This window comes from Phacochoerus africanus, chromosome 7, assembly GCF_016906955.1.
Source record: "Phacochoerus africanus isolate WHEZ1 chromosome 7, ROS_Pafr_v1, whole genome shotgun sequence".
Classification (NCBI taxonomy): domain Eukaryota; kingdom Metazoa; phylum Chordata; class Mammalia; order Artiodactyla; family Suidae; genus Phacochoerus; species Phacochoerus africanus.
In genome coordinates this window covers 48,016,182-48,042,873 of record NC_062550.1, presented here as the reverse complement: position 1 = coordinate 48,042,873, position 26,692 = coordinate 48,016,182, and the positions used below count along the sequence as shown (strand labels likewise).

At 41.9% G+C, this 26,692-nt stretch overlaps 1 protein-coding gene across 1 annotated transcript in view; it reads right to left on the bottom strand.

Moving 5' to 3' along the window:
• TMTC1 (transmembrane O-mannosyltransferase targeting cadherins 1) overlaps positions 1 to 26,692 on the bottom strand; it is a 302,591-nt gene that overhangs the window by 4,779 nt on the left and 271,120 nt on the right. Inside the window, exons 14-19 of the mRNA XM_047787300.1 lie at positions 13,986 to 14,088; positions 11,566 to 11,701; positions 10,941 to 11,085; positions 9,484 to 9,621; positions 7,756 to 7,878; positions 4,064 to 4,141 (exon numbers count right to left, since the gene is read on the bottom strand). Of these exons, the coding sequence (XP_047643256.1) occupies positions 4,064 to 4,141; positions 7,756 to 7,878; positions 9,484 to 9,621; positions 10,941 to 11,085; positions 11,566 to 11,701; positions 13,986 to 14,088 (723 nt within the window). The remainder of the gene's footprint in view (positions 1 to 4,063; positions 4,142 to 7,755; positions 7,879 to 9,483; positions 9,622 to 10,940; positions 11,086 to 11,565; positions 11,702 to 13,985; positions 14,089 to 26,692) is intronic.

Below are 26,692 nucleotides of genomic sequence, written 5' to 3'. Positions count from 1 at the left end.
TCAAGTGCTCAATATTGCCTTGGATGGTATAAGCATAGAACATCTGCATCATCACAGAAAGCTCTATTGGCCAGTCCCATTGTAGAAAATGCAGTGTCATAAGGCAGGCAGAATTGAAAACAGTAGCTTTGTGATATGGTCCAGTTGATGCAACTCTTGGATTATCAAGAATGTATTGTAGCTGTTTTGTCCATCCATTTCATTTTACATAAAACCTCACGAAATAATATCTTTCACTACCAAGTAGCATAAACAAGAGACAACTCCCCTCTCTTTGCATCATCTCTTTGCAAAGCCTTATTCCAACTCTCAAACTCACCCCAGTCCTCAGTCTTTCCTAAGCTACACCCAGGCTCAGACAAGAAGTGAGCCCCAGGAAAGGGATTACATTGCTTGATTCACACGCTTCCTGGCAAAGACACAGAAAATTAATGGTTGTTCTTGAAGGCCTCATAATGATAACCTGCATCCTAATAGCGACATCAAAAGGACCACATCCAAGCCACGTGCCTGGTCTATATATTGGATTGTGTCATATGAATTTACTGATATTAAACATTTTGTTTTTTAAGAATTTTTTATGGGGTTCGGTTTTCTTTCTAATTATGAAAATTGGTTTTCATAGGGTTCAAGACTTCCATTTGATAATAGAAAAATCAAAATCTTGGCTAGCCTCTGGGCCTTGGAGCTCTTATGTAAAATTAGAACTTGAGCATCCCCTTATGGGGTCTGACATATAGCTCTTAAACAGGAGGTCTTATTTTAAAAAGGAAAGCCAATACTTCAAAGAAAAACACCAGTTATTTTTCAGGTGGTCCACCATACCACCACGCCTGGGCTTCCATATTTAAAAAAAGTTCCCACATTCTGGTGCAAGAACACCATCATTGGTCAACACGCAATTGCTCCCTTTCTTTCCCCTGAAAATGTTCATCCCTATGCTGCTCCTCTGTGATTCTTTACCCATGTCTGTGGGGGCCCCCGCCAAACCCTTAATTCCCAGAGTCAGAAACCTAGAATTGATGCCTTCCCACTCTCGCATGTGGTTATCATCAAACTTCTCTCTTCTAATCTAGTCCATTCCAATCCACCCACATTCTACTACCTCATATTACTTCATTTTAGGCTTTCATGACATTAAACATTTAAAAATTATAAACATGGAAATTTTATATTGTTCAACCTAAGAGATGATGTCCACAAAGATGAAAAGGAGGTAAACTAACTTTTAATCAGTGTGTGTGTGACATTTTGAAATAATACACTCAACAGATTCTTCAACCTCCAGATACCTTTTCAGGGGAAGCCCCTCTTAAAGCAATGAGTTCACTTGCTAATCTGAAAGAGTTCAATGAATGTATTATTTTTTCTTTATTTCCAGACTTTACGAATACTCTTGAGGGCATTTCCTGTTCTTTTTTAATTAACAATTGAACCCACTGCTTTAAATGTAGGTGCGGGCTAAAAACATTGAGGAGGTCCCTGGTAGCTCAGTGGGTTAAGGGTCTGGTGTTATCACTGCTATGGCACAGGGTTGATCCCAAGTCTGAGAACTTCTGCATGCCACGGGCATGGCCAAAAATAAAACATATTGAGCATATTATTTGAAAGTGCAATTATTTAATAAATTGTTTAGATATTTCAGATTATTATGTTCCTAGAGTTCTCTGGTGGCTTAGTGGGTTAAGGATCTGGCGTTGTCACTGATGTGGCTAGGGCTTGATCCCTGACCCCAGAACTTCCACATGCCACAGGTATGGTCGAAAAATAAAAAATAACATTATTATATGCCTGTCTTTTTTTTTTTTCTGCCTTTTTGGGACTACACCCATGGCATGTGGAAGTTCCCAGGCTTAGGGGTACAATAGGAGCTACCACTGCCAGCCTATGCCAGAGCCACATCAATGCCAGATCTGAGCCGTGTCTGCAACCCACACCACAGCTCATGGCAACTCCAGATCCTTAATCCACTGAGCGAGCTCGGCCAGGGATCAAATCCAAAGTCTCATGGTCCCCAGTCAGGTTTGTTAACCACTGAGCCATGAAGGGAACTCCATATTTCTGTTTTTATTATTGTATTTCATTTTTGTCTTTTTAGAGCTGCACCCATGGTATATGGAGGTTCCCAGGCTAGGGGTTGAATCGGAGCTGTAGCCACCAGTCTACACCACAGCCACAGTAACTCAGGATCTGAGGTGCATCGGTGACCTACACCACAGCTTACAGCAATGCCGGATCCTTAACCCACAGAGCAAGGCCAGGGATCGAACCCACATCATCATTGATGCTAATCAGGTTCGTTAACCACTGAGCCATGATGGGAACTCCATATTCCTGTTTTTAAAAGTAAGTTCATTTTATGTCTCCCAACTAGATAATGTTGAGACCCTAAAATGACATTAAGATCAGAGCTCTGGTTATTCAGCTCTGATAAATGACATGCTTGGATTTGCCATCTATGTTCCTCTATTAGATCCAGGCTAATAGCTGCAGAGGAACTAGCCTATTATCCCCTCCCATCTGTACAGTCACGGGTCACCTTTTTGTTTTGTTGTTTCTGAGTGACCAGTTTCCACTTAAATCGTAAACCCGATTTAGCCTTTGTTTAAATTCTAATCACTCTCTTCAGAGTAAAGACTGATAAAAGCCTGAAAATAAGTTTGCTAAATAAGAGCAATCCTTTAAAAAATGTCAGACCATGGCATTTCTCCACTCAAAGTCCTCCACGGACCTCAAGTTGTTTGGCACTAAAGCTGAAGACCCTACCATCCCCTTCAAGACCCTGCATCATCTGGCCCTAGGATCTCTCTGACTCAGCTTCTATCACTTCCTCTCACTTGCCTCCTCCCTACTCTGCAAATTCAGAGGCACCTTCTAACCTCAGGACCTTGGCACATGCGCTTTCCCTATTTTGCCACATGGCTTCAGATCTCTGCTCACTAATCACTTTTTAACTGAGGACTTTCCTAACCACCTCAAATTAAAATTTCAGTCCCTTTGGAGTTCCCATAGTGGCTCCATGATAATGGACCCGACAAGTATCCGTGAGGATGTGGGTTCGATCCCTGGCCTTGCTCACTAGGTTAAGGATCCAGCGTTGCTGTGAGCTGTGGTACAGGTTGCAGAGGCAGCTCAGATCTTGTGTTGCAGTGGCTGTGGTGTAGGCCAGCAGCTGTAGCTTCATTTCGACCCCTAGCCTGGTAACTTCCATATGTCTCAAGCGAAGACCTAAGAAGCAAAAAAAATAAAATAAAAAATAGAATAAAATGTCAGTGCCGAGCCTGGTACTCCCTATCTTCTTTCACTATTTTATTCTCCATAGCACTTATTCTCATCTGATATATTTTATGTGTACGTATATATGCATGTGTTTATTTATTTATTGTTTCCCCCTACTAGACTGTTAGCTTTATGAGGACAGGAATTTTCGTCTCATGTGTTCATTCTTGTATTCTTGATACCCAGAAGAGTACCTGGTATATAGGATGCTCTATAAACACTTGTCAAATGAGTGGATGGATGAATGAATGCCAGTGAATCTTTGATGCCATTATAGAAAATAGTCCCCTCAAGGGTAATTTCCAATTATTTACTCAAAGGTAGCTTTTTTCTTTGAAAACAAATAAACAACCTTGTTTTCCAGTAGGTTAGGGAATAAAAGATACATTAAGTATATTTAAGAAATAGTAAAACTTTATCTTGACAGTGAGTCAAGCTGCAGGAAAATAAGCTATAGTGATTAGCTTAGCTCCAATAAAACTTTAGTTCACATAGCAGGTTTCATCAGCTCTATGATGATGCTTAAGTACACATGGTTCTTTCATGATAAACTCATAAAATCTAATTTATACAGATTTATTTTTAAAATGGCTTCATGATATTCAAAATCTAGATAATACAAAGTGAACACAGACTGTGGTAACTTCACTTTTAAACACCTATCTCTTTTGTATTCAAATAATTCAGAGGAAATTCACAATAGCTTTCTCAATCTTTTAAGACAGAAGAAAGAGAAAACACAAAGGGAAAACCCAGTTCACATGGAAGTGAATTATTTTCTTACCTTGATGTGCTGGATTCCGCCCATGTTCATCCAGGCCTGTGCTTGATCTGGATTTAACTCCACGGCTGCTTTATAGCTCTAAATACATAAGAAATAGCTTCAGGCTGGGAAACAAGAACCTGTCTTTAACGCTACAGGTTTGTAGAATCCATTTTCTTCAAATGTGGAAATTTAAATGGTTAATAAAATGGACAGCCACTTCTAGTTCACAGGTGTTCCCTTCATTTCTATTATTTTTCAAAACTGATGATTCTAAAGTGGAGGAAACTGAAGTGTGTAATTTTCTTGCAGAGCTAACCTCTGGACTTAAAGAGGCTAAAGACGCCTGCTGGGAATCCAGGTGATTTCTATTATAGCTCATCATCTCCCACTGGCCTTGACCTGCAAGAAAATGGTACTCTTTGGCCTTTTTCACTACAAATGGAGTTTGTAAGAAAAACATTTTATTTGCTTATTTTTTGGCTGTGCCCATGGCATATGGAAGTTCCTGGGCCAGGGACCGAACCTGTACCACAGCAGTAACCAAGGCCACTGCAGGAACAGTGCCAGATCCTTAACCTGCTGAGCCTCAAGAGAACTCCAGAACACTTTTTTTTTTTTTTTTTTTAAATAATCCTAGAATCTTAGAGTAAAACAGCTTAACCCTCTCACAATATCACTGACCTGATCTTTTAGCCTAGGCCTAAATTCTTCCAGGGACTGGTGTTCAGTATCTCTTTAAGGACATCTATTCTACTGGGGGATGGTTTTAATCATTAGAAAGCCTTTCTTTTTCTTCTGCCTTGTGAAAGGTCTTCAAATGTTTGAAGAGAGTTACATATTTCTCAAAAACATTTTTTTTTGTGAATAACATATATCCCATTAAATGTCATATCCGTGAGGTATATTTTTAATATTTTGCATGTTGTTTTGCATCAAAAGGTATGCTCCCCACTGAGTCTTGATTTTAAGAGTGGCTGCCTTCCATTCTGGAAAAGGCAAAAAACTGCAGGGACTGAAAACAGAGGAGTGGCTGCTGGGGGTCCAGAGAGAGGCCAACTAAAAGGGGCAGGGAAGGAAATTTTTGGGGTGATGGAGCTGTTCCACATCGTGACTGTATTGGTTACATGTCCAAGTGCCTTTGTCAAATCCACAGAACTGTACTCCAGAGAAGGTAAATTCTACTGATGTAAATTATACTTTAATAAAAAAAGAATAGGAGTAAGAAAAAAAGAGAGGTCACTTTAAATATAAATAAAGGCTAAGAGTACTGCCTTCAATTACAAAGCTAAGTATCAGTGTGTATATTTTAATTCTCCTTGCTATTTTCCTTAGCAGGAATTCACCATAGATACCTAGATCCATAGATAACGAGAATCTGCCCATTGGTTCTTGACTTCAGTTTGAGGAGAAAGAACCAAATGTTAAGAAATTGTATTCTTGGGAATTCCCATCATGGCGCAGCGTAAATGAATCCGACTAGGAACCATGAGGTTGTGGGTTCGATCCCTGGCCTCGCTCAGTGAGTTCAGGATCCAGCGTTGCAGTCAGCTGTGGCTCCAATTGGACCCCTAGCCTGGGAACCACCATATGCCACCGGTGTGGGCCTAAAAAGCAAAGAAAGAAAAAAGAAACTGTATTCTTAAAAAGCCACTAAAGTGAACAGCTTAAAAAGATGCCAGGAGTTCCCGTCATGGAGAAGTGGAAATGAATCCGACTAGGAACCATAAGGTTGCAGGTTCTATCCCTGGCCTTGCTCAGTGGGTTAAAGATCCGGCGTTGCTGTGAGCTGTGCTGTAGGTTGCAGGTACGGCTCAGATCTGGCGTTTCTGTGGCTGTGGCGTAAGCTGGCAGCTGCAGCTCCGATTAGACCCTTAGCCTGGGACCTTCCATACGCCGCTGGTGTGGCCTTAAAAGACAAAAAGACAAAAAAAAAGCCAAATTAAGATAAAGTACGTTTTGTGGATTAATTTTTATCAGCAGAGAAAGGAGTGTAGAAGAGTCATATATTAGTGGGTCACAAATGTGATCCATCTCAGACCCTCTAAGTGACCCTGAGTGAGTTTCATAACTTCGGAGTCTCAGTTTATTCTACTGTAAAATAGAGACAATGACCATGCCTTCCTTATGTGATTGCTGTGAAGATTAAACTACTTAACACATGTGAATTGTATACAAAAAGCTAACCTATTGAGCAGCTGTTTTTGGCCATTGGCTCTACTCTTACTCTTTATAAATCTATCTACCCTATGATTATGTGATCCATTGGTCAGGCAACTAGAAAATACTTTTTAAACACAATATATGTAAGATACAGATAAATGTAGACATCATATCAATATTCAATTAAATATTAATAATGATTAAATTGTCATGTTATTATAAATAACTAAAGACCATAATGAAAGTGTTTGCAAGGCAGAGAAGAATGCACAATTTCCGCTTCAGATGTGTCACCATTTCTGTTCTGAGCATTCACATTCAAATTGGTTTTCTCCACATATCTTTACCTATGGTTTCCAATATTTTAAAAGCCGTTTACTACTTTCAAAAACCATTTCGTCATTTGAAATGTTACTTTTCACCCATGATATGTTTAGTGTAATTTTATGACTTCATGAATTCCAACGTGTGGCTTTACCCAGGAAAACGTATGGTATGTCTGTAATGTTTCTGTTTCTGATTGCACATGTCTCTTTTTTATGTCAAATCGTGTTGTCACTGTACTCTGAACAACTTCTAAGACGCAGCAAAGAAGGAAGGAGTCCCTGGCCACAAGGAAAAGTCCAATCTAACTGCGGATCAAAACCACTTGCTCTCACATGAACAGAGTGGAGGAGAGGGAGGGACAGGAGGGGGACACCTATCAATACAGTGTAATATGTGACACTTTCAAATGACTGGTAGAGACAGTGTTTTAGGCGTTCAGAGGACAAAAGGTCACTGGGAGAAGGGAAGGACCAGAGGCTGCCTGGGGACACAGGCCTGTGTAGGCAGATGAGTGGGAACCTGCTGGGGGGAGGGTTTAGGGGAGGTGGGATGGGGACTATGTTACAGAACATGTGGAACATCAAAGCTTGTCTGGTCCAGCTGAAATAGTGGGTGATTGGAGGCAGAGAAAAATGAGCAAGAGAGGGAAGAGCTTTGAGAGAGAGAAGGAAGCTGGTGTGAGGTCAAAATACAGAATGCTTCAAACATCCTTAAAGGTTATAATTCAGAGATAACGCAGAGGTATTATGGAACTCCTAATGGTTGAAAACTAGAGGCTCAATTATAGAAAAAATCATCTGGAGTTCCCGTAGTGGCACAGTGGAAACGACTCCGGCTAGGAACCATGAGGTTGCAGGTTCGATCCCTGGCCTCGCTCAGTGGGTTAAGGATCTGGCGTTGCCGTGAGCTGTGGTGTAGGTCGCAGACGCAGCTCAGATCTGGCGATACTATGGCTGTGGTGTAGGTCAGCAGCTGTAGCTCCAATTCGACCCCTAGCCTGGGAACCTTCATATGCTGTGGGTGCGGCCCTAAAAAGCCAAAAAATAAAATAAATAAATAAATAAAAATCTTATAACCTTTCGTCAATTAATAAGAAAGTTCGCTCCACGAACATGCCATTGATCTCAGATTTTAATATATATATTTCATTAAAGATTAAGGGAGTATCGATTTTAATCCATAGATTTAATAACAATTAATATATATTATTTTAGTATTTGTACCTCGAAAGCTTTGTCGAGAAGATTCTGCTCTCTTAGTTGGTTTCCTTTAGTGAAAAAAAGTTCAGATATAACTTTTGGGTCCTTTGGTTTCAGCTTGAGAGCCTTGTCTATAGCATCAAGTGCCTGTACAGGTTGGAAATTAAGAATAAGTGTAGATTAGATAAAGAAAAACCAACCTAAACAATAATATTTATACTTTTTGTTCTTATGTATTAACTAGTGTGGTGAGTGACGATCAAAACATGTTCTTTATTGTCTCTGATATTCTCCTCAAGAAATCATGTAGTCCTGGAGTTCCCATTGTGGCTCAGCTGGTTATGAACACGACTAGTATCTACAAGGATGTGGGTTCGATCCCTGGCCTGGCTCAGTGGGTGAAAGATCCAGCGTTGCTGCAAAGCTGTGATATAGGTCGCAGATGTGGCTTGGATCTGTCATTGCCTTGGCCAGATGACACGTGGAGTAGGCCTGCAGCTGCAGCTCCAACTAGACTCCTGGGCAGAGAACTTCCATATGCTGCAGGTGACCCCTTCCCCTGAAGAAATAATGTAGTCCTGACAAATAATTTCCTTCTATTTCAGATTTTCTATTTATATTAGTGACAGTGAAATGTCCCATCACGATCACTTTACAGGATCTCATTGAAAGAAAGCAAGATCTGGGGTTGAATATTTTGCCCTGACCACATGTCCATCTGGACAATTCCAATAGCCTCCTCTCAGAGCCCTGGTACCCACTCTGCCCCCAGCACCCACTGCTTCATCCTCTGCAGCCAGAGATTCCTTTGAAGCATGAATCGGATGATGTTGCTCATAAAACCCTAAAGCTCCTTCCAGGATAAGGAACAAAATCCTTGCCCAGGTCCCAAGCCTTGGGATGAAGTCCCCAGCAACCTCTATGGGTGCATCAAACAGGTGCCCTGCTCCCTCATACTCATCAATCCCTCTGTGTTGACACAGGGCTCTCACACATACTTTTTCTTGCCTGCAACACTATTCCTTGCCCCCTTTGGTGTAATAACTCCTCTTCATTACTCAGCCCTCACTTGCACATCACTCTGCAGGGAGCCTGGCCACCTCGACCGCTGGGGTCCCCCGATTGTATACTCCTTAGGGACCACACCACTTTTCATGACATCACCAGGCACAGCTATAAATCCACACTGGTTTTGTGATTACTTGTTCAATCTCCATCTCCTCTTCAACAGTAAACTCCACAAAGACAAGGGCAATGATTTTTTTTTTTTTTCCCATGCTGCTTTATTCCCATTGCCCACCACAGTGTCTGGCATAGAGCAGGCATTGGATATATATTTTGTTGAATCAGTTCACGAATGTGCTGGTTACATGACTTTTTAAATGGAGATAAGCAGTACAGTTGCAACACAGGATCATTGACCTGCCTAACAAGGTTGTTATGAGGATTCTATAAAATATATTTGGAGGAATAAGGAAGATGTTAAAGCATACAAATGTTAGTCTTTACAGAGTTAGCTGAAAATAAACTGAGTTAATACCACATAAAATCTTCAAACCAGGGATGAACCAAGAAAACAATGGATTGTTCTTTCAAAGGGACATCTTAGGAATCAAGTAGGTGTCAGTGAAAAGTGCCCAGAAGACAGGCTATGTCCACTGTTGATGTCCAAGACTGCTCAGTCCCGTGAGTGTGCAGATGGGAGGGTCATGCAGGGGCACCCCAAACAACTCCCAGCAGCATCCTCTCTACCTTATCATGCTGCTCCTGCTTGCTGTGGATGGCCGACAACAGGCGATAGCATTCAAGACATCCAGTCTCCTCAGACACGATATGATTGGTAATCTTTTCAGCTTCTTTTGTCTGACCCATCACGGCCAAAACCTGAGCCTGCAAAACCACAACCTTGGCTTAGAAGGCACTTGGTTATGACTTTATCAAATAAAGTATTCAAGAAACACTTCCCGCAAAAGTGCTCAGCATCTATTTGTGTCTCACAGAATGGGGTCCTTTAACACAGCTTATAGGCTTTAGTTTTTTGTATTTGTTTCTTTATTCAGGCATGTGTTTGTACACGCATGGAGGGAACATCAAAGCTATCCAATGAGATAACCTGTGCCTTTTTTTCTTATTAGAGTATAGTCGATATACAGCCAATTTCTGCTGTACAGCAAAGTGACCCAGTCACATATATAAATATATATATATATATTCTTTTTCTCATATTATCTTCCATCACATTCTATCATAAGAGATTGGCTATGGTTCCCTGTGGTATACAGTAGGATTGTGCCTTTTTAAAAGTTAACTAAACATGTCAAAAGAGAAATTCTGTCCCATGGCTTCAATAGAACACTATGTTTCTAACAAGGTAACAAGTATGTTTTACTGAAAAAGAAGAGTGATGATCTAAAAACTGAAATAAAAATATGGTTGATATTAATTTTCTTGAATAGGATCACTTTACTGTAGTTATGTCAGAGAACATCCTTGCTCTTGGGAATTATTCACAGAGTTCTCTTCATGGCGCAGTGGTTAACGAATCCGACTAGGAACCATGAGGTTGCGGGTTCGGTCCTTGGCCTTGCTCAGTAGGTTAAGGATTCGGCATTGCCATGAGCTGTGGTGTAGGTTGCAGACAGCTCCGATCCCGCGTTGCTGTGACTCTGGTGCAATTCAACCCCTAGCCTGGGAACCTCCATATGCCATGGGAGTGGCCCTAGAAAAGGCAAAAAAAAAAAAAAAAGGAGTTATTCACTGACATATTCAGAAATAAAGAGTATGAGATCTATAGTTCTCACATGGCCCAGGAAAAAAAAAGGACCTATTAATAATATGTTTATGTACACACAGATACCTAAATATCATATACGTATGCATATATATATATACACATATATAGATACCTGAGAGGATGATAAACATATGCATCAAAGGGCTTAAAACTGATCAATCTGGATGGAAGCGTACATGGGAGCTACTTAAAATTCTTGCAAATTTTTCTAAGTTTGGAATTATTTCAAAACAAAAACTTAAAAGTGTTTTTAGCATCCATGTCTTTGGCAAATGACTCTAATATTGATTATATGAATATTCACTGCATGGATACAGAATAGCATTCCAGTTCCCATTCCAAAGCTGACTGACTGTAGACTGCATGCAAGCATCTATTCCCTGCTCCTTTTACTTTCTTTCCCCTGTCTCCTCACCAGTGCCAGGCGGAGTTCCCTTTGGGAAGGCTGAAGTGCCACGGCTTCCCGGTAAATGTGCAAAGCCTCTTCGTATCTGCCGGTGTTGTAATACAGAGCTCCCAATGGTGATAATATCTCAGCTTTGCGTGCCACCTGCAGGGCACTGAATTTGGAGAAAAAAAAAATTGACACTTTTTTGTAACAGGTACGTTTCCAAAGGTTGAAAATGGAATTTGGGAACCACTGTCCATGATTTGAGACTCTATTTCCATAGGATCTTTGTTTCTATATCAAAAAGAATGTTAAAAAAAATAATCATGGTGGCACTCTCTGATTTCAAGGAGGATTACAGCCATCGCTTCAGAAAACAATGGACTAACAGAAGTGGGAATTAAATTCCAACCTTGGTTTAGCACCATGCTCTAACCTGCAGGCAAAAACATTAACTGGGATACCATTTATTCCCAAAGTACCATTTACAGTACTGTTCTCTTTAGAGAGGAGAATTGTTATTGCCTGCCTTGGCAAATTTCTTAGTATCCTGACAGTGTCTGTTCCAATTACCTGAGAATTTGATGGGCAATTACAGAGGTCTTTGGATGACTTACAAAGTGAAGAAAAAAAAAAAAATAAGGAACTTTACCGTTTGTACCATTCTTCAGCCACAGTGTTGTCCCCCAGTGATCTGTACAGTCTCCCCAGGTTCACCATGGCCACGTGATGGCTTGGGCTAAGTTTGATGGCCTGTTGGTAATGGGTCACTGCCTTCTCTGGAGAGCCTGTAACCAGGAGTGGGTTGGTAAGAGCAGAACCTGCCTTAATTATAAAATACACAAACTCTTTCATTTCTCTTATGATGATCATTCTTCTTACAGCCTTACTACCAGTTATTCAGTTTGGCTTCTTCTCTCTGCCACTGCCTAACTTTGGACCGTTTCACTATCTATTTTATTTTTCTTTCTTTCTTTCTTTTTTTTTTTTTGTCTTTTTGCCTTTTATAGGGCCGCACCCATGGCATATGGAGGTTCCCAGGCTAGGGTTCGAATTGGAGCTATAGCCACTGGCCCACACCAGAGCCACAGCAACGCCAGATCGGAGGCGCGTCTGTGACCTACACCACAGCTCACAGCAACGCCGGGTCCTTAACTCACTGAACAAGGCCAGGAATCGAACCCGCAACCTCATGGTTCCTAGTCAGATTCGTTAACCATGATGGGAACTCCTCCATTTTCACTTCCAAATAAATTAATAATAAAAAAACAATAAAAACTAAAACCTATTTCTTTTTATAAAAACGTATTATTTTAGTCCAAGTGTTTTCTGGCCATTGCCCTAGCTAACATGATGTATGAGATTATCAGTGATTGTTATTTATACAAGATACAGTTGCTTCTCATTATACAAGAAATGGAATAGGCTATAAGAGAATGGAAACTGTCCTGAAGCAACGTCTAAGGGTCTGTCACCATTGCTAAACTCCAACATAGTGACTGAGGCACTGCTTTACATAAGCAGGTATCTGCTCTATCATGACAATCTCTTTTTAAGTCATACTTTTTTATTGAGAAGGTATTTATTGACTAGGACTTTAAAAATAGCAATAATGCCACCCTGTATTTGTCTAGTGCATCTTATATTTTAAAACACTTTACTTAAATGATCTCCTATGATATTTGCAGGTATGTTTGATACTGTTAACTACCTTTTGATACTACTTAGTGCCTCTTGGGGTCTAAGAGATATTTAAAAACTATGATCATTTTACAGATACAGGCACTAAAGTACAAAGACATTAAGGAACTTGACAAAAATCCCAGGGCAAGGGAAGGTCAAGGCCAGCTCAGGAATCAAGGTTCCCCAAAGAAGCTTCCTAGTGAATGAATTGACAGGACAGCCTGAAGTTCTACATCAAATGGTATGTTTATTACCTGCACAGACATTGCCTCAAGTCTGCCTTCTCTGAATGAAAGTTTGACCAGGGGGTGCCAAAAGGGACTCTCTATATGTCTAGGTCTACGTATATAGGTCAATGATGACAGGGAGAATTCCATCAGAATAAACACACGAACACAGTGGGAGTGGAGGGAAAATATACAGTGTGGTCAGTGAGATTTAGGGGGCTTGGGGGCTGAGGTAGGATATTTTGTGGTTGAATTAGAAGGAAGAGGGCTAGATCAGGCCAATAGGTCTCTTCTGGTTCTTATGTCTTTATACCTAATTTACTATTATGTTACTAATGAACCAGCAGGTGGCACTACAAAACAATTTTACAGGTGAAAATAAGGGACGTTTCCTAGGTGGATCCGAATGTACATTTAGGTTCTATGAAACAGAAGAGCTTCAAATACCCTAGAAAATAAAAACTCTTTTGAAAATTTCATATTGACAAAAGGATTAAAACTGAATCTTATTGCAGGGTAGGCAGTTTAATGGTCAACACGAACAAAGTGATGTATTAAATCCAAATATCTTTTCACTGTGTGTAAGTACTCATAACATGCCAACAGTACGCAGGGCACGCATCATCAAGAAAACAGAATCCCTGCCCAGTCAAGTTTTACATTGAATAAGATGAAGTAAGTGTATTTTGTACAGCATCTGTCCTATGAGAGTACTCTATCAATTATAATAGTACAGCTTCTGTAGTATGGATCATATAAGGAACAAGGAAACAGTTCTGGAGACTTTTTAATCAGTTATAGAAAAGAATTTACCATCTGTTGGTAAATAGACTCAGGGGCAGGTTCTGCCTCGTTACAGCGAATGGTTGATCATGCTAGATTTATAAACTTGTTATTCAAAGAAGACTGCTACTTATTAAATTATCAAGGCCACTTCCTGCCACCTGGGGAGTTTTCCTTAGAGAGGTGATTAGAAGGATGGGGTAGATTTTACTGAAGATTTAGAGAAATGACAGTCCCAAAGTACAACGTGACGTTAATGATGTGGGCTTCCAGCCAAGCCCAGTGAGTTCTACTTTTGAGGCATGATTTGGGTGCTTGCCATGTAGCTTGATAGTATTATCTCATCTCAGCAGAGCAGATTCTCTTTCATCTCACTTACCCGTGTCAACTAAGAAAACTCCATAGTTGTTGTGTAAGTCTGAGCTGTCTGGGCAGTTCTTTATTCCAGCCTGGTATATTTCCTCAGCTTCCTTAAATCTCTCCTTTAAAAAAGAACAAAGAAAAATACATGAGAATTTTTTTTCTTTAAAATCAACAATAAAGTGAATACTAGAAGTGGAAAAAGCAGAAAGTAATTTACTGAGCATCTGCTTTGCTATAAGCACCAAGACTAGATGCTATGTGCTTTGACTCAAAGTCAAGGCCAACTGCACACACAGCTACGAGTCATACCTGTGCTTAGTTCCTTTAGCACAACTCAGCTATGTTTACCAACAAGGGACTCTGGAATGACTTGCGCTACAGTCGGTAAAGTCTCAAAGTAGTTGTTTGGCTAGGGTACCTTCCACCCCAGTAACTCTCTGGATGAAAGTGGAGATCCATTTATACAGGACCTTCTTCCAAGGCGTCAGTCTTAATGGGAGCCAGGGAGGCCTGGGCTATTTGCCTAATAGCTGCATTTGCATAGTTAGCACTTTTACCTACACTGAAGAGTTTATTTGGGGAGGTGTTTTGAAGGCAGTGGGAGGAGGAAGCTGATGCTGACTATGGGAGGGCTTTGCCTTATCCTTTCTTTTGGCTAAGTATGTTTATAGCCCACCAAACCATCCCGCCAAACCATCTGTGGGAGCAGATGTTCAGGTATCAACCTGAACTTTCCACCTCTGAGCTGATCCCTCCAAGAGATGTCCCCTCAGAAATACACCTCTAACTCCTACCTTTGTGTCAAGGCCCAGATCAACTGCCGCAGCTTCAGTGAATCGTTTTCTAACTGCTTTGTTCTTCTACTCTAAAGACCTGCTTGAACACACCTCACTGATTTTAGGCACATTTTGCACAACCATTTGAGAAGGATCACATCACACTTTCTTTTACAGTACAGAAGGTAATGCCTAATTCATGAATCAAAGCTACCCACATTCTAACGGTTACAAGTGAACTATTTCCTCATTTCCTAGCGATGCTATGAAGGTCAGGTTTGGCATAAAGCACACAGCAACTTTTTCTTTCATGTGCTCTGATCATGGACATCGCCCATAACTTTATCAGAAGTTACCACTATGCAGCATTCAACCAGACACATGAAAAGGGAATGTATGGCTTCATTTTCCTCAGATGTGACACCTTAAGCTTGTGAATAAAGATGCACTGAGGGCTGAGCCAAAAGCCGAGAGGTCAAAATCTGATTCGACACTGAAAGATGAAGACCCTTGACTCTGTGAATTACCAACGCCCTCTCTTTGAATCCACACATTCAAGCACCATTTGGGGAAATATGGTTTGAATCTGGCAAATTTCTTACAAAGCCACAGCCCAGCAAAAATGGATTTTCATGTTTCTAAAAATGTTTTCTAACTTCCCAACCTCAATAAATTGTCAAACTCAAAAAAAAAACTCTTAAAGATGAATGAAAAATCTCAAAATATGTTCTTTCAATCCAATAAAGAGAAGAAAAACTTTATGAAGATATTGCCCACTGAAGGTCTAGCAAATTGGTGAGTGTGTATATGCATGTGTTAAATGCAGACAGGCAAGACACAACTTACATAAGATTCCAATAAAATCAATAGCTAGAGAGTACTATTGGATACATATATATATACACATACATCCACACGTTTTTTTTTGTCTTTTTGCCTTTTCTTTTTATTTATTTATTATTGTTTTATTATTTTAATTTTTTTCCTCTGTACAGCATGGGGACCAAGTTACTCTTACATTTATACATTTTTTTCCCCCATCCTTTGTTCTGTTGCAATATAGGTATCTAGATATAGTTCTCGATGCTACCCAGCAGGATCTTCTTGTAAATCCATTCCAAGTTGTATCCAATAACCCCAAGCTCCCGGTCCCTCCCACTTCCTCCCTCTCGCCCAGCTTTTTTTTTTTTTGGTCTTTTGTCTTTTTTTGTTGTTGTTGCTATTTCTTGGGCCACTCCGCCGGCATATGGAGGTTCCTAGGCTAGGGGTCTAATCGGAGCTGTAGCCGCCGGCCTACACCAGAGCCACAGCAATGCGGGATCCAAGCCGTGTCTGCAACCTACACCACAGCTCACGGCAACGCCGGATCGTTCACCCACTGAGCAAGGGCAGGGACCGAACCTGCAACCTCATGGTTCCTAGTCGGATTCGTTAACCACTGCGCCACGACGGGAACTCCCTCGCCCAGCTTTTTGACATTTCTTGGGCTGCTCCGGTGGCATGTGGAGGTTCCCAGGCTAGGGGTCCAATCGGAGCTGTAGCCGCCAGCCTACACCAGAGCCACAGCAATGCCAGATCCGAGCCGCATCTGCAACCTACACCACAGCTCATGGCAACGTAGGATCCTTAACCCACTGAGCAAGGCCAGGGACTGAACCCGCAACCTCCTGGTTCCTAGTTGGATTCGTTAACCACTGAGCCACGACGGGAACTCCACTATTGGATATTTAGTCATTTACCCACTCATTCAGCACATGTTTTCTGCAATGGCTTTGGAAAGCATGGCATAGTGATTAAGAATGGGGCTGCCCATGCTTCACTGCATGGATTGAAAACCCAACCCCACTATTTGCTGTCCCTGTGACCTTACTTCCCCTCTATGTACTCGAGCATAAAATAGGGATAACAATACCTATTTCAGAGGGTGGTTGTGAGGGTTAAATGGATTAAAACATGTGGAACACTTAGACTAATGCTTACCAAATTGTCAGCACGTCGTCACATTACCCTCTATCCTTATCACTACTACTAGGAGTAGCATTTCCTGAGTACATTTAAAAACAAAGATGGGCGAGTTCCCTGGGAGTTCCTATTGTGGCTCAGTGGAAACAAATCTGACTCGTATCCATGAGGACTCATGTTTAATCCCTGGCCACGTTCAGTAGGTTAAGGATCAGGCATTGCCTTGAGCTGCGGTGTAGGTTGCAGACGTAGCTCAGATCCTGTGCTCCTGTGACCGTGGTGTAGGCTGGCAGCTGTAGCTCTAATTTGACCCCTAGCCTGGGAACTTCCATATGCTGTGAGTGCGGCCCTAAAAACAAAGCAAAAAAAAAAAAAAGGTGGGGGAGTTCCCTAGTGGTCTAGTAGTTAGCAGCTTTCACTGCTGCGGCCTAGGTTCAATCCCTGCTGTGAGAACTGAGATCTGACACCAAAATACTGGAGGCCACACCCAAAAAAACCCAAAAAACAAAACAAAACAAAAATCCCAATAAACAAAAAAAATCAAAAGAACAAAAATGGCACTAGTGTCAGATGCTAACCCTGGTCAAATGGTAAGACAAGAAACTCAAGATTTTCAAGAATTGATTACCCAGTTTGGGATTAGCCAGTTTGGGTTATTATTTTTTTTCCTCTGGTGGTCTCTAAGATATTAAACAGTTTATTGGCCTATGTCTCAGAAGATAATCAAGAAAAATTAAAAGGAAGAACACCCAAGTTAGTTATTTTTTTTCTCATCAACAGTTAAAGAGGGAGTTCCCGTCATGGCTCAGTAGAAATGAGTCCAACTAGGAACCATGAGGTTGCAGGTTCAATTCCTGGCCTCGCTCAGTGGGTTAAGGATCTGGTGTTGCTGTGAGCTGTGGTATAGGTTGCAGACATGGCTCAGACCTGGCGTTTCTGTGGCTGTGGTCTAGGACGGCAACAGTAGCTCTGATTCGACTCCTAGCCTGGGAACTTCCATATGCCATGAGTGTGGCCCTAAAAAAAAAAAGAAAGAATTACAGAGATTTGATGAGAAAGGCATTTGAAACTCTAGTCTAAATGCCACCATGGGCAGGGTCATGACTCCTGATGTGGCCAAAGTAACAACGCCAAGGCACCTGAGTTCAAAAGCATTGGTACTTAGCTCTTTAGTACACTGCTCACATCGAGGTGTATTCATTAGTTCATTTGTCTTTGAGCTCCTTAAATAAACATATTTTGTTTTACTCATCCCACATCTTTGGCATCTACCTCCCAGTGATATAAGTAGTAGTACCACCCACATGCTAAGTACATGGTGGAGACAGAAGAGTGGGTGATACAGACAATCTGGCCCAAACACACAACTGAGTGGGATTCAGACAAGAAAGAAACTGTGATGCAGGGTGACAGCGTCATGAGAGGAGAAGCACAGGGTGTTAGGGAGGCAACCAGGAGTGACACCTAGACTTGTGTCAAGATAGATTCTCTACATTGTCATCATCCAAATGCCTGGAAACGCTGGTTACCATTAACTCCAGCACCTGTGTAACAGGAGCTGAAAAAAATCTACAGCTATTTGAGATCTTAAAAACATTCATGGAGTTCCTGTTGTGGCTCAGTGGGTTAAGCACCCGACATAGTGTCCATAAGGATGTGAGTTCAATTCTTGGCCCTGCTTGGTGGGTTAAGGAATCGGAGTTGCCATGAGCCATGGTGTAGGTCGCAGATGTAGCTCAGATCCTGTGGTGCTCTGGCTGTGGTGTAGGCCGGCAGCTGTAGCTCCGATTCGACCCCTAGTCCAGGAAACTCCATATGCCATCAGTGCACCATAAAGAAAAAAAAAATCCTTATAACTAAATTGTGGGAGAGTCGAAAGGTGTTTTTCCTGAAAGAAGTAAATGATACCGTCACATTCTAATTTGCTGAAGTCAAAGACAACAGTTTTCAAGTGCAATTACTGTTGTGCCTGATTTAATTTTACCTTTTTCCCACATTCTTGCTGCTCCAAAATAGGCAAAGAGATCAACTTTTTCATCTAAAACTGCTCTTATTTTTTGGATTTATGAGCTAGGTCTCCCCTAGAAATGCAGTTTTCAAAGTTCAAGGAAGTAATGGGATTTAAAAGACTATCTATGTCAAGAGCAAGTAATCACATCCCTGTGTCCCAGGTTCCCCCTCTACCCCTACTCCAACGCAGTCTCAAGACTCTGTTTTCAAAGGGTGTCCTTTTTCTCCTTTCACTTGATTGCAAATCTCAAAGAATGATTAACTTTACTTATTAAAACAAAAAAACAAAAAACCCCAAAAAACCCACAAAACGGGAAGGGAACCGCTACTACAGAAGAAAACTACCTTCTAGTTGTTTATAGAAGATAAATTACACCTTCTCAGGAAAGGCCATCCATTTATCTTAAAAAGGAGTTTTTTTTTTTTTTTTGGTCTTTTCATCTTTTTAGGGCTGCACCAGCAGGATATGGAGGTTCCCAGGCTAGGAGTCTAATTGGAGCTATAGCCACTGGCCTTCACCACAGCCACAGCAACTCCAGATCCGAGCCTCATCTGTGACCTACACCACAGCTCACAGCAACGCTGGATCCTTAACCCACTGAGCAAGGCCAGGGATCGAACCCGCAACCTCATGGTTCCTAGTCGGATTCATTTCCACTGTGTCACGGTGGGAACTCCGGAAAAAGGAGTAGTCTTAATCCCTCAAGCTCAATTTCATTGATCTCATCTGGCTAGATGTCCTGTCCTAAGTGGATCATTCCCAGTCTCTACTGACTGGTGAGATTCAGAAGAAATGAATATAAGCTATTAACAGGACAACTTTAATTAGGAATGCTTGTGACCCAGAGAAAGGTTCCGATGAAGAATACTGTCACCAAAGTCCCCAACCAGATGCTGCCTCAGCATGGAATTGGCTTTTGGGGCAATAGTTAAAAACCAGCAGCATGGCAGTCATGGGCCCTCTAAGGCTCAAAAGCATTTTCAGTGGGGTGGTAATAAAATGTGCCTTGTGGGAGAAAGAAAACAACTGTCAACATCTCCACGTTTTACATGCTGTGATTACAACACGGCATGCTTTTTACCTCAGGGAAGGAAAAGTGAAAGGCAGATCTTTTGAAAAAGGACCTTTGACTGTAGTTTATTTTCTTGGGCCAACTGACACTTTTGGAAAAGGTTTTTCTTTTCCTTTCTGTCTTTCTTTCTTTTTTTTTAATATGGCCACACTCGTGGCATATGGAAGTTCCCAGGCTAGGGATGGAATTAGAGCTTCAGCTGCCCGCCTACGCCACAGAAATAGCAACACCAGATCTGAGCTGTATCTGTGACCCATGCCTCAGCTTGTAGTAACGTTGTGTCCTTAATCCCCTGAGCAAGCCCAGGGATTTAACCCATATCCTCATGGATACTATGTTCCCACTGAGCCACAAAAGGAACTCTGAAAAATATTTCTTATATTTCAAGATGCAGCAACCAGGAGGACACATGGACACGGGCTTATTTGATGCACCAATCCTCAAACTTCTTGTTTTTAGGACTCTCTTGCACTTTAGAATTACTTAAGAACCCTGAGTTCCTGTCGTGGAGGAGTGGTTAACGAATCCGACTAGGAACCATGAGGAGGCCGGTTCGATCCCTGGCCTTGCTCAGTGGGTTAAGGATCTGGCGTTGCCGTGAGCTGTGGTGTAGGTTGCAGATGCAGCTCGGATCCTGCGTTGCTGTGGCTGTGGTGTAGGCTAGCAACTACAGCTCCGATTAGACCCCTAGCCTGGGAACCTCCATATGCCACGGGAGCAGCCCTAGAAAAGACAAAAAATAATAATAATAATAATAAAGTAAAATAAAATTACTTAAGAACCCAAAGAGCTTTGTTTATGTGGGCTACATCTATCATGGTTACCACAACAGAAATGAAGCTGAGAAACTTTTACTTAATAAACTAATATAAACTAATAGTTATTTATTTAGATATTAAATATTTTAAATAATAAACAAGTGCAACACATTTATAGGAAAAATATATTTTCCAAAGCCCAAAAAAAAAAAAAAAAGAATAGTGGTAATTTTTCTCTATTTTTCCAAGTCTTTTCAATGTCTGGCGTGATAGAAGACAGCTTGTTCTAAATCTCCTTTTGTACTAATGTATTTCTATGTCTTTTATTTTTTTATTTTTTTTTGTCTTTTGTCTCTTTTTGTTGTTGTTGTTGTTGTTGCTATTTCTTGGGCCGCTCCCGCGGCATATGGAGGTTCCCAGGCTAGGGGTTGAATCGGAGCTGTAGCCACCGGCCTACGCCAGAGCCACAGCAACTCGGGATCTGAGCCGCGTCTGCAACCTATACCACAGCTCACGGCAACACCGGATCGTTAACCCACTGAGCAAGGGCAGGGACCGAACCCGCAACCTCATGGTTCCTAGTCGGATTCGTTAACCACTGCGCCACGACGGGAACTCCCTATTTCTATGTCTTTTAGTTGAAGTGTATAAATGAACCTGATCTCATGAAGATGTCTAGTTGGAAAGGGGAGAATATTTTCACACTTTTTCCATGATTGTGAATACATCATGTAGCCTCTAAAAAACTATGGTAGATTCAGGAGAGAATGAGAGTAAAAAAAGGCAACTTACTTGTTAGTATTAATTAAAATCTAATTGTCCATCGACAGAGGAATGGATAAAGAAAATGTGGGATACACACACACACACACACACACACACACACACACACACACACACACTAGAATACTACTCAGCCATAAAAAGGAACAAAATAATGTCATTTGAACCACATGGTAGACCCAGAGATGATCATAGTAAGTTAGTCAGACAGTGAAAGACAAATATATGCTATCACTTATATGTAGAATCTAATAAAAATGACACAAAAGAGGGAGTTCCTACCGTGGCTCAGTGGAAACAAATCTGACTAGTATGTATCCCTGAGGTCGCAGGTTCAATCCCTGGCCTCGCTCAGTGGGTTAAGGATCTGGTATTGCCATGAACTGTGGTATAGGTTGAAGATGCAGCTTGGATCTGGCACCGCTGTGGCATAGGCCAGCAGCTATAGCTCCAGTTCGACCCCTAGCCTGGGAACATCCATATGCCATGGGGGTGGTCCTAAAAAAGACAAAAAAAAAAGATAAAAATAACTTATTTGCAAAACAGACTCACAGATTTCAAAGTCAAATTTCTGGTTACCAAAGAGGAAATGTAGGGGTGGCGTAGGGATAAATTAGGAATTAAGGATTAATTTATATACACTAGTATATATGAAATAGATACCTAACAAGAATCTACTGTATCACACAGAGAAATCTACTCAATATTCTATAAGAACCTATATGGGAAAAGAATCTGAAAAAGAATGGATATACACATATGTATAACTGACTTACTTTGCTATACACCTGAAACTAACACAACATTGTAAGTCAACACCAATAAAATAAAAAACAAAAAACAAAAAACTGCACAGAACTTCTTGGACCTCAGGGATCTCTAGTCAAACCTTTGTGAATAGCTGTCTTAATGAATGGCCTCTAACAACATATCCTTACTGTACAACAGGTGTAGGGGGTGGAGTTCCAAAGTGGTGAAAGAGATATAGAGACAGGGATGGAAGGTTGCGTGCTCTGCCATTACGGCTGTGCATCTGAGCTGCTTTCTGGAAGTACTTGGACTCTGGTCAATGACAAACACACACAGAGTCATAAGGTATCTCCTCATTAGCCAAATGACTTTGTTTACTATTACAAGCCTGGGGGGTAGAGGACCACGGGATGAGTTTAAAACTCATGTCAATGACTTTTCTGAGAAACTCTTTTAAGACATAGCAGCTCAAAACACCAAGCAGAGATACTTGCTTTCTCATCCTCTCCTTTGTTTTATTTTCTTTACTGAACAGTCTTCCCCCATTAGTCACTGATATGGACATTTATGAGAAACGTGCTACCAATAGCTGATGTCTCATTCAACTGAAATGAATCAATTCACTTGGCATCCTGCCTCACCAAGGACATGTTAGGTACTTCTAATCCTGAATTTTCTCATCATCCAGCAGCCTGTGATCAACACCACCCTGTGACAATTTAAGAAAGAATTACTTGAAAGAGGAAATGCCAAGAATCATAAAATAAAGGCTGGAGAGAAAGTATGACAAAGGTAGCGACCACAGGTGTGTAACAAAGTCAAGAGACCAGGGAACGAGTTGGGTGGGGGGGATTACTTTGCATAGAACTGCAGCTTTCTCCATCTCCAAATGCTTTTCATGCCATTTTGCCCTCCTTTTCTGCACTTCCAGGCGTATGACTCTTCTTCCATAGGAAGAAGGGATCATGCTGTTGCCCACTCAATATGGTTTAATTCCTCTAACCAGAAAGCTTTTTGTAATAATTTCTATTTTGTTGATATCTACATGTTCTTAAGGCATCAGATTAAATATCACTCTTTGGCCACTGCCTCCTGGTCCCCATGCCCCTTCTCACATTAGGTTAGGTACCTACATCATCCTCACTGGTCTCTCTCTTTTCACATTTGTCACCATTGTGTTAACATGTTGGGGAGAGGGTGGTAATTCTTTGCTTAGGAGTATCTTTCCCTTCTAGAGTCTAAGCTCCATGAGTGAAGACCCATACCTTGCTACTTCAACAATTTTTTAAATGATTTTTTATTTTTTCCATTATATCTGGTTTACAGTGTTCTGTCAATTTCTAATACTTGAAGTACTCAATAAATGTGTTGATTAATTAAATTAATACATTATTAAGATAGGGTTCAGCTCAAAGTGACTTGACCACACATGCAATGGTATACATGGTAGAATCTATCCCAAAGCTCACACTTGTCAAAGGTAAGAAATTGACTCCAGACCTCTCTTCCTCTTGATTGGTGATTCCAACTTATGTTTTATTGTTCCACTTTTCTTTTCATTCTTGTATCAGGTGAAGTCATACCCCAAAATACACAAAAAGTATTTTAGGGGTCATCAAATAAATTGAGTTTTTTGATAGGCTATAAACTGGGGGCTACCACTAACTTAGAGTGGGTCAGAGTTGTAACATTAACTTTATTTCCTTTACTGCTCGTATCATGCAGGCTCTGTAATCTATGGCAAGAATAGGCTGGTTAAAAATGATGGTGTTTCTGTAAATATTTACAATCTGACCTGTGAGGCTGGAGTACAGCCAGTTCTGAATGCCAACGGAGAGCCAAAATACACTAGTAAGCCAGAGACCACCCTGATGTCAAATCTAAGAGTTTATTTTGTTTCGTTTGCTTGAATCTCTGTGGCAGGAGACAGAGAACAGCCTTTTTCTGGATCCTTTCATGTATCTAACATCTATGACAACTCACCCTCTTGGGTTTCCTCTATCATTTTTCTTCCCCCCTCTCATCTGGACCCTTGTACACCCAACCCCAATGACCACGAGCCAAGACCACAGTCCAATCATGGGACCCCAGCATCATACAGTGAAAGAACAGTGGGGGAGGAGTCGAGTTACTGGGCTCTGGTCTTGGTCTTTACACTAGTTATCTGTAGGATAATAAGCAGCACTTAATTCTGTGCACCTCCCATTTTTATCTACAAAATGAGAAGATTAAAAATTCTTTTAAGATTTCCCCTCCTCTACACTACTCTTTATTTTCCCTCAGAGAAATTACCTCTTCATAATATGGATTCATTTATTTCAAGTCCTAAATTGATCTTTCCAGCCTTAATCTCGCCCACTGTCATCTGTCCATATGCTATTTCCATTTAAGTGTTCCACGAATATTCAAGACTTAAAGGCTGCACACTACTGATGGCAGAGCAGATTGGTTTCTTTTAAAAAGCAATTTAGTAATGCATCTCAAGAGTCATGAAATATGCAGATACTCTTTGACATGGGAATTCTACTTCTAGAAATCTATCATTGGAAAAATGATTCAAAATATTGCTTTTTAAAAAAGCCATAAAGAAAAGTTCAGAGACAAGATGGCGGAAGAGTAGGGGGACACGCTCGCCCTCTCCCACAAACACAACAACAACAAAAAAACACATCTACAGGATAAATGACTCGCACAGAACAGCAACCAATCGTTGGCAGAAGAACCTAAACTCCAATAATGGCAAGAAGTTTGTGACATTACTAGGTAAAACAAGAGAAAAGAGGAGAGTGACAGAAGGTGAATCCGAGCGGGACGGGCGCTCCCGAAAGGGAACTGTGGAGGAGAAAGGGATCCTGCACCCTGGAAAGTCACCTACTCAGTCACCTACTCGGGGGAAAGATCAAACGAACCAGAGGAATCTCCAGATGCAGAGAAGAGTGTAGCAGTAAGTTGGAGTTCTGAAAAGTAGATCGAGAACTGAACGGACCGTCTAAACTATGGGCACAGTCACCAAAAATTGAGACGCCTGGGTGGGGGCTGGGCACCGAGACCTTGGCTCCGGAGGTTAGTCCCCAGGAAAGGGCTGGGGGGTGGGGTAGAGCGGAGACTGCTTGGGAGGTCTAGAAACCGGTCTGTCAGGTTTGACAGGGCAGAGACTGCCTGGGAGACTAGAAAGCAAAGCTGTTGCAGAGGAAGGGAGCAATATTCTAGGGGTAGGGAAGTGGAAAGCCGCATCAGAGGGAACCTGGGAGAAGAGCCTGGTCTGCGCCCATGCTGGGGAGGGGAGAGAAGAACGGGTGGGTCCCCATAGAATACTCCCCATGCCACAGCAAGCTTACAGGCCCGCTAGCTAGCTGAAAGCTGTGTTTCCCAGTGCATCGCCTCCCCCCACCCCCGCCACCCCCTACGCTCTCGCCAGACCTGGGGCTGCCTGCCATCTGGGAGGGTTGGCCTCAACAATTGCCTGAAGTCTACCACTGCAGGCGCTGTCCCTGCACAGGCCTGCTTGCCCTTTGCAGGGGCTACACCCCCGCAGAGCAGCACCAAACAGCACCAGCCCCCAAGAAAAGACCTGCAGCCCAGAAAAGCTAGATCAAGCCTAGCCAGGCCTTGAAAAGATTTGCCTAATTCTCAGACAGTCTTTCTGAGTCGGGCTGCCCTGGGGAGGAGCCTCTTGGGTTGGTAGTGGCCCAGCTAGCTGCCCAAGCCCCCAGGGGGTGCCGAGCTCTCACGGATCAGCTGCATAGGACTGCCAGCTCCAGGCAGGACCCTCTGCAGCCTAGAAAAGCTACAACAAGACTGGCTGGGCCGTGAAAAGATCTGCCTAATTCTCGGACGGGCTTTCTGAGTCAGGCTGCCCTGGGCAGGAGCCTCCTGGCTTCTCAGCGGCCCAGATAGCTGCTCCAGCCCTCAGGGGGTGCTGCACTCCTGAGGAACAGCTGCCCAACACCACCAACCCCCTGCAAGAACCCCACAGCCTAAAAACACCAGAGCAAGCTCTGCCTGACCGAGTGAAATCTGCTACCATCGTGGTGTGGACCTCCCAGTCCTGTCTGCCCTCAGGAAGTCCTCCTTTGCTTCAAAGAAACACCGTTAGCCCCATCAACACTCCAGAAAAGCCACACTGCCTCAAAAAAGATTGACCAACAACGCCAGCCCTCAGGAAACATTCCACGGCAGTGACAAAGCAAACACTGCCTGGTCACAGAGAGTACAACTCCCTCAGGAAAAAGAAAACAACAAGCAAGATGAAGAAGCTGAGAAACCACCCCCAGCCAAACCAACAGGAGAACTCACCTAAAACAGTCAACAATGAAACAGATCTCTGCAGTCTGACAGACCTGGAGTTCAAAAGAGAAATAGTGAAAATACTGAAGGAATGAAGAGAAGATATGAACAGTAATGCAGATACCCTCAGAAAGGAACTAGAAAATATAAGGAGGAGCCAAGAAAAACTAGAACATTCATTTGCAGAGATGCAAACTGAACTAAGGGCAGTAAAAACCAGAATGAATAATGCAGAAGAACGAAGATAGAATAATGGAAGATAGAATAATGGAAATCACCCAATCAGGTCAGCAGACAGAAAACCAAATCAAAAAACAGGAAAGC